General features: G+C 37.8%; 1 protein-coding gene across 2 annotated transcripts; it reads left to right on the top strand.

Annotated features, from left to right (window-relative positions):
* Positions 1-4,362: 4,362 nt before the first annotated feature.
* LOC115979317 (putative pentatricopeptide repeat-containing protein At1g12700, mitochondrial) lies at positions 4,363-9,096 on the top strand. Of its 2 annotated transcripts, XM_031101338.1 has the most exons (3): positions 4,363-6,418; positions 7,668-7,783; positions 8,450-9,096. In XM_031101338.1, exon 1 carries the CDS (start codon positions 4,553-4,555, stop codon positions 6,353-6,355), a length of 1,803 nt encoding a protein of 600 aa, XP_030957198.1. In that variant the 5' UTR covers positions 4,363-4,552; the 3' UTR covers positions 6,356-6,418; positions 7,668-7,783; positions 8,450-9,096. The 2 variants fall into 2 exon arrangements, with proteins under 2 accessions (XP_030957198.1, XP_030957197.1); XM_031101337.1 differs by having other exon boundaries at positions 4,363-7,783.
* The last annotated feature ends 3 nt before the right edge of the window (positions 9,097-9,099 follow it).

Genomic DNA, 9,099 nt, shown 5'->3' with positions numbered 1-9,099 from the left:
ATCTGAATTCCAAAGCAACTAGATTCCTCCAGCCAAACCAATCTTCTCGGTATAAATGGCACCCTCAAAAGGAAGACGGTCTATTATCTCCTTAGCTCTGTCACCCCTTAGCCAAGTTTCCGTAACCACCAAAATAGCAGGATTGTGGTTTTGGGTTGTCTCCTTGACATGAGACTGAAATTTGGGCTTTAGAACACCCCTACTATTCCAAACTATAATATTCATGAAAAAAAAAATCCATAGAAAACTCATCATGTGGAATTTGCAAGTCCGCCTCCTTCCTCCACTTCCATCTGTTCATCACAAGTCTCTCCTTTATCTGCCATTTCTCTGAGCACAAGGTCAGAAGATGCTCCATTCCTAACAAGTTTGGTTCCCTCCTCATAGGGCTGATCTTGCACCTCTTCGTAATCATTAAGGAATGAAGGAGAGTTCTTTGAGGGACCCATTTCTCGTTTAGCAACAAACCCATTCGTGCCTTGACGAAGTAACCCCTCCTGCTCTTCATCTTCTTTTAGGGTACAAGGAGGAGAATCTTGGACTTGATGACCCAAACCGATGCTGGATGAAGCAGTGAATTGGAAAGGGCCATTAAAGCCTTTGGTGCCTTTGTTGCTAAGTAAGGACCAAGAAGATGATGAACTTAGATTTTGCTTTTCACTTTTTCCTTCGGCTGACCTAATGGAGCTCTTGGCTACCCTACTTCTAGCTAATTCATTTTTACCCTGGACTGATGGGCTGGACCAAATGTGGGGCTCCATTTGGGCTTTCCCTTTAATATTGAACTCCTTGAGCACGAGACCCAACTTCGTTGGCCCACTATATAAGAATTTGTCTTTTGTTTCAACGCCTAACTCCACATGTCGGCCCATTTTAATAGAATTATTGGTAATTTCGTGTTGGCTTTCTTTAGTCTCTAAGCTCGACACGAGTCTTGTGGGGACCTCTGGTCTAACGGAATTTCTGCTCCTTCTTTGTCCCATCCTTCTACGTGTCACAAGCAACCAAGGCCCATACTTGTCCTCCTCCGTATCTGCTCTTTTGTCATGCCACTACCTGGCATGGTATTGGATGCATCATGCAACCTGTGTCGGCTTTAAGTCCGACCTCCTCCTCCTTTTGACGGAATTTCTGCCACCGACGGTTTTGGGTTTTTGATAGTGTACGAGCATGAGTCCCTTTTGTGGCCTACCCTACCACAGGAAAAACACAGCTCATGTATTCCTTCATAGATAACGGACTACTCAAATTTTCCGATGAGAACGGTGTTGATAAATGGCTTATTAGTATCCACTTGAATGCACAACCTAGCATATCTCCCTCTGGCTTCCATGGCAGTGTAAGTGTCTATCCGGAGAACCTTGCCTATGGATGCACCAATCTACTTCAAGACCTCAGCTTCATACAACTCCATAGGAAACTCATGGAGCCTAACCCATACCGCTATCAATGAAACGCTCGTTATGGATGGTTTGAAGAAAGGCTCCCATGGCCGAATGGACAGATAATGCCCACCGATGAACCACGACCCCTTTTCCAGGATTGCATCCATGTCTTCTTTCAATGAAAAACGGACTAAGTAGAACTCGTTCCCCAAATCCACGCAGTCTAATCTCCCAACTGGCTTCCATAGAAAGTTAAGCTTGGTTTGAAGGAAGTGAAGGCCCATGGTTTTCCCATATAGCTTTATAATCAGTGCTCTTAACCAAGGACTCCTAATATGGAGTTTGGTGTCCCTAGTTAGCTTCACAACAGCAAGTCCCTCACGGAGGTCCTCCACCTCTTCATCTGATTTCGCTCCGTCCTCTGCTTCCATATAGTCTGTGAAGTCGAAAGCTTTGGCATAAGCACCTGGAATAACTCCTACCAGTTTGTCTTTAAAGGAGTCTTTGGGTGAAAACCAAGCGTTCTGTTGGTTCTGAGAAAGCTTGTTTTCATTGGATCCATCATTAAAACTAGCATGATGAACGTCCTTAACCTTTTTCTTGCTTCTGGCAAGTTCTTCTTCCTCTTCCCTAGATAGTCCACAAGGCTTGGAGCGAGAGCTCATTTTCAAGTTTCATTCATTGTTTTTTCCAACTCTTTTTCATGAAAAAATACCTTTGATATACACGTTTTTCTCCCCAAGCCAGCCAACCAACCGACACAAATCTTATGCTCATTGTCCTTTTGGCCCCACCAAAATCTCTCATCAATCCTTGCAATTCATCATGCATTGAATCCAAAAGCCTGAAGCAATTTCATTGTAAAAGTTGGGATTGATAATTGAATGTGCTATTGCCTTAATTAAAATTTCACTTCCCCTCCTAACAAAGATTATCTCCAAATTAATTTGGAATAAAATTCTTCAAACCACTTTAAATTGGTGACATGTATGAATCCATCCAACTTGAAACATGCTTAAGGTTTCCTTTATATACTAGAAAAAGTAGATCCGAAACCCTAATCCTTAATAGACTTGAACTGTTGTTGGACCAAACTTAAAATTCTGCAGATACATGTTTCGATTGGTCGAGCTTGTCTTTCGATCGATTGAACTAGGCAGTTTCTGAACTCTTCTTTTTGCAACTTGTATAATCTTGAATCTTGACTTGTATCACCTTGAGCATTATTTAATAATACCTATAGACTCTATGATTTATATCTAGACAAGTTTGTATTCACGGTTTGCCAATTATTCTAAACTTTTAGAACCTAACACATATTTTTCCTCAAACTGTATGCAGCCATTCTAGGTGAAAGGTTTCAATTAAAGTCAGTAAAAACACTGGCCAAAAAAGAATAAACTGATGCACAAAATTATAATTTTACATAAGTACAAATTATTTGCAGTCTCTTTTCAAGATAAAAAATTTATTGGTAAATAGTGGATAGGAGGAAATGTGGTTTGAGCCACAAACATAAAATATCACAAAAAATATCATTACAATTAAATTTATCACTTGAACCCCACATCTTTCACAACTTAGTACTTAAAGCATATACCAATTCACAAGTTTCAAGTTTCAAGTTTCAACTTATTAATATGTCTTACTATTATAGGTTCTGGATAAAGAAGTCAGTGAACGTGATAGTAAACACACCAAATAAATTAATTATAAAATATTCATCTTTTTGATAATAATAAAGTAGGGCAATATATATACCTTATGTGGGGCCTGATAATTTGTGGCCCAAGCCCACTCCTCGTTTGGGCCCAAGGCCTAAGCCGAGGAGAAGCTGTCTCCGAGGACGCCTAATGAAAGCCCAAGAAGGGCACGAGGACATGGCCGAGGATGATCTTATGCTCAGCACCTCCCAAAACACCTGGAGAAAAGAGGCAAACTCGGTACAGGAGCAGGGCAAGGGAAAAAGCCGCCAACACAGTAATACAGAATCCTGCATCTGACAAGCTCATACTCAAAACCATGCCCTTGTGCTTTTCCAGCAACCCCCAACCACTCTAGGTATGGGTTGATTGGACAGGCTTGCACCCCAAAAAGTAAAACTAACACGTGGACACAAAAAAGGAAATAGAATACTAGTATAAAAGGAGAAGAAAACAAAGCTAAAAAGGGGGTTGGGGGGCCGGTGAAGCTTAAGTCTTACAACCCTTGCTAATGGAGGGTTTAGCTAGTCAAACCAAGCCCGTCCATACATAAATTCCCGTAGGAACTACGACTAAACCGCTCACCTGTGTCCAAGGTCATGCCTTTTAGGCCCACTCTCTACAAATCATATTGTTGGGGCCTTTTACATGCGAGCCCAACGTCGTTCATTGGGTCGTTAAAAATCGAGTCCTTACACCTTACATGAGCCTAAATGAGACTTCTAGTTGCTAAGACTAGCCTACCTCATTTGATAATTAAAAAATATTTACTTTTACATTTGCTCTCAGTTTTAACTTTAGTTATATATTTAGATTATATAAGTTCAAATTATACCTAGTATAAGAGTTAAACATTTTTCAAGTCATAGATGAGTTTTACTCTCTCACTTTTTTAATTTTTAATTTTTTTTAATAAACACATAGCTTTACGCTTTTTTTTTTCTTTATTGCATTTTTGACAGATCTTTTTATTTTATATTATACTCTTTATTTTTTGCACAACATGAACAAAAATTTCAATAAAATTTAGATAGGACACGTGCAGTAAAACAAAATGTGTCAACCTTATAATTTTTTATTGTATTTTTAGGTCAAAAAGGGTCTGAACGAGTTTCCCACCTATGCTATTGGTGTGTTTAGAAACTTTTCTTTTTAATTTGAATATAATAAAAAATTGAGGGGTGTGTTTTTTGAAAAGTATTTAATAAAAAAAAAATACTATATATATATATGTCTAACCTTACAATTTTTTATTGTTTTTTTTAGGTCAAAAAGGGTTTGAACGAGTTTCCAATTATCTCAGAAATACAAATCATTCTCATCCAGTCATACTCACTGCTTCGCCCTCCTTTCTGCCACTCCACCACCACGATTTCTCCTTTCGATTTTTGAAGTTCCGAAGCTAAGCCGAAACCGAACCCGACCCCGACCCGAGCTGGTAGCTGAGACTGTCGTCATTGTGAAATGGGTAAATCAACATCCTCTCTGCTTCTTATATGCAATCGTTTGATTATTAGAGTAAGCCTTCCATTTCGTGCTTTTACTTCTCATTATTGTTCTACTATTAGAGAAAATGCGAAAACCCCATGTCAGAATCGGAATCAGTTGTTGAAATCTGTGAGAGATCACTCCAAATCTGGAACCTTTAAGAATCTTGATCATGCCTTAGGTCTGTTTGATACAATGCTTCATATGCACCCTTTGCCTTCCATTGTCGATTTTACTCAATTGTTGGGTGCGGTTGCAAGAATGAAGCATTACTCTGTAGTCATTAATCTAATTCAACGAATGGAATCATTCGGAATCTCGCCCAATGTTTATACTCTCACTGTTTTGATTAATTGCTACTGCCGTTTGAGACGGGTTGATTTTGGGTTCTCTGTCTTAGCAACAATTTTGAAACATGGTTATCAACCAAATCATATAACTCTAACCACTCTTGTCAATGGGCTATGTCTTCGAGGTAACATTGCTGGAGCTGTTAGGCTGGTAGAAGAAATGGAGAATAAAGGGTATGAGCCTGATGCGATTACTTGTGGAACAATAGTAAATGGTCTCTGTAAGATTGGCCAGACTGGTGTGGCTATTAGGTTGCTCAGGAAGATTGAAAAAAGGAATTTTGCACAAGATGTGGTGCTGTATAGCACGATCATTGACAGTTTATGTAAGGATAAATTGGTAACTGAAGCTTTGAACCTTTTTTCTGAAATGATGAGTAAAGGCATTCAGCCAAATGTTGTCACTTACAGTTGCGTAATTCAAGGACTATGCAATTTTGGCCGGTGGAGGGAGGCTTCTACTTTGTTGAATGAGATGGAGCAAAGGAAGATCATGCCAAATGTACAAACATTTAACATATTGGTGGACACACATTGCAAGGAAGGGATGTTGACTAAGGCAAAAGAAGTTTTTGAAGTGATGATTCAAAGAGGCATTGAGCCTGGCAAAGTCACTTACAATTCTTTGATTGATGGTTATTGTTTGCAAAACCAAATGGATGAGGCAGTTAAGACATTTAATATGATGGTTGAGAAGGGTTGTTCACCCAATGTGATTAGCTATAACATATTGATCAATGGATATTGCAAAAGTAAAAAAATTGATGAGGCAATGCGTATCTTTCATGAAATGTCCAACAAGGGAGTGATTCTTGATGTTGTGACTTACAACACTCTTATTGATGGATTTTTCAAAGTGGAGAGACCCCAGGCTGCACTGGAGCTATTCAATACAATGCAAGCTTGTGGCCAACTTCCAAATCTCCAAACCTATGCCATCTTGTTAGATGGATTTTGTAAGAATAGACGAATTGCTGAGGCAATGGCATTGTTTCAGGAGATTAAAGGAAAAAAGTTGGACCAACATATTGTGTTTTACAACATCTTGATTGACAGTATGTGCAATGTTGGGGAGCTTACAACTGCAAGAGAAATCTTTAGTAGTCTTCTTGCAAAAGGATTGCAACCTGATGTTCGGACTTATACTATAATGGTCAAAGGGTTTTGCAAAGAGGGGCTAATTGATGAAGCGATTGAGCTGCTTGAGAAAATGGAAGGCAATGGTTGTTCACCTAACGAGCAAACATATAACACATTAATCCAAGGGTTATTGCAACATGGTGACACAGCAAAGGCAATGAAATATCTCAAAATGATGGTGGACAAGGGATTTTCAGCAAACGCAACAACTGCTGCCATGTTTATTGACTTGCTATCGTCTAATCAAGTAGATGATAATATTCGAGAGCTGCTTCCAAAGTCAGGGTGAAGGTTATTTAGTTTCTCAAGATCAAAGACAACTTTTATATTTTAACCTATCACTAGTCATTATGTGAGTGGTATATTTGCTTTGAGTAAAATTCTATACTTCTTACAAGATGGTATTTCTTTTCATTTATGTGCCCAAGATTGTTTATTCCTTTTACTGTTCGATCTTTTGTTGCAATTTTCTTGTGCACGCATGTTGTTGCTAAACATTTTGACTAGCTATTGGGTGTATTATACTGCCCTCTTAGGTGGATACTCAAGAGTCCTAGTTTGAGACTAGATTCATAGACCTTATTTCTTGTACTTGTTAGCTATACTATGTTCCAACCATTATTCAAAGTTTTCCAATCATAAAAACTAGTATTCCAATTCAAATATAGCCTAAATATCAAACCTTCAACAGGTATCCTCCCCTCCCCAAACCAGCCCCAAAATTCTTAAATGCTTAGCGATTAGGTTCTAGACCAAATTATATCTTGAATCAGTTTTATTTTTACAAAAGTAATCCAGTTGTAATTAGCTGATCAAATTTAGTCTTAAAAGACGCCAGGGGTGCTTGCAAGTTAAACTATTGTTTTAAAACAACTATGGATTGAGTTGTCAGTCCTATGCAATATCAATCAGTTTAAGATACTTTCTATTTCATTGTCATATCTTTTAGTTTCCTTTTGTCAAAATGCTACATGAAGTTTGTGTCAACCCTTACTAATTTTGATTCCTGTCCTGTTTGCACTAACCACTATTGGAGTGTTACTAGGGGTTCTTGAAACTTTATTCATTTGAGGGTACATAGGATAATATTTTTAAAGTAAGAATGCCATCATTAGTAATTTTATTTATTTTTATATCATACAGCAGTAGCGAAACAAATAATAATTAGTTTGGTGCTTTGGTTGCTTCATGCCTCCCTCCCTTTGGGATAAAGCCATCTCTACAATGGAGAAAATTTATTTTTTTACTTTGTACTATAATCATATCAACATATTGACTAATGATTAACGGGACCTGCCAATGTTAAAGTGCATGGGAAATCTTGAAGATTTTTTTTTTTTTTAGGTAAGAAAGGCTAGAATTGCCTGGTAGACATGCCAATCTGTCCTTATTCTAGAAAATGATAGTAGTAGTATGAACTATGAATTCTTTAGATATTTCCTCTTCTGTAGACAATTGACTGAGGGAGGTTAAAACCAAACCATGTTTGGGGATAGTATTGAGTGAAAATGGTTAAGGTTGTGGAGGTTCAATAGTTAAAAAGAAATCTATTTTGATTTTAATGTGAAATTTTTGTATGTCCATGCTCTTTGTTTTTGCAGGAAGAGCTTAAGAATACTACTATTAAAATGGCTGTACAGAGTAAAGTTCCTACCACCCCTGGGGCAGAGAAACAAACCAAAAGAGAGTTGTTTGATGCACTAAGGCAGGAACTTGAGTAAGTTTTAGTGATTTTTGTCCTTTTTTCATTTGTTTTTAGAGGTAGTAATAGCCTCCTAGGTGCGCGCTAAAGGCATTCACTTACTTTTTGGAAAACTCATAGCTTTTATGTGGTTGTGTAAAGGCTTTGGTCATCTGTTGGACAATTGTCATTATCTTAAAGTTATCTTAGCAGTATCAAATGTTAAATAGTGACTGAGTTTTCAATACCATGAAATTTCCTTAACTTTGTCAAAAATTAATAAGATGACCAATCCAGTGTAACCAATTTTAATGATTAATGTGGATGGATGTATGAAAATAATGAATGAAACTTGAAAGTGGGTTTAGCAATTTTGGGCAGATACCTTGTATTTGGGCTGAATCCATGTGGGTAGATACCCTGTATGTACATACCTTAGGTGGTTCAAAGCTTAAATCAACTCTGTGTCAAATTTTAGTAATGCACATGAGGATAGAGCTTTCTTTGTCCATTGCCACTTTTTTTACTCTGAACCTAGGATCTCTAAGTGGATCTGTAAGAACATCCCACATTGCCAGCATGTGTGGTTTGTTACAATGTCATGGTTTAGAAGGGGCTTCCAATGTGTGACAATACTAATTTTATGGCACTTGTGTGTACTGAAGCTTCTGTAACTTATAATTTTGTATCGATTTCATACAGAGCTCCAGTGCTGGAGAAAGCTTCTAAATCAATTTGGGAGCTAATTTTGGACAGTAATGGTCTGGGGAAGGAAATTAGTGAGATGGTTGAAAAGGTATTTTCTTGATTGAGTGGCCGGGAACCTCCATTGTTTCCCCTGCCAGACGGTGAGACTCATACTAATAAAGAAATTGAGAATGAAAAAGAAAAAGGAAAAGGAAAAGAATGGGCTAATGAAAACAAAGAAAAGGAGAATTCTCCCTCTTCATTAAAGAAAAGGAGTTTTAGTGAATTGAATGCAGGGGGTGCATGTGAAGCTGCAAGCATATTTGGTGATCCTCCAACCATACTAGAAGATTCTAGTAAATCACCCAACCAAGTTTGAAGACACGAATCACTATGTTGTGCTAAGAGCCTTGTGGCTCAATGCCTTTACTGTTTTTCTCAAGGAGAACCTGGGTTCAAACATCACCTCCACCACTTGAAAGTTACAAAAAAGGCCACTATGCCAATTCCCATATCATTACTTATCAACAAGAGTAACTTTGTCAAACGAGCTATTTATAACAGATGTGGGGTGGTGCAAATATGGTTATTTAGTCTTGATTTTGATTTGTCATCAATTTCTCAATTCATTTTAATGGAATAAAATTAACATTATTATGCTATCT

This window comes from Quercus lobata, chromosome 3 (genome assembly GCF_001633185.2).
Source record: "Quercus lobata isolate SW786 chromosome 3, ValleyOak3.0 Primary Assembly, whole genome shotgun sequence".
Lineage (NCBI taxonomy): Eukaryota > Viridiplantae > Streptophyta > Magnoliopsida > Fagales > Fagaceae > Quercus > Quercus lobata.
This window is presented reverse-complemented; position numbering and strand designations above follow the sequence as displayed.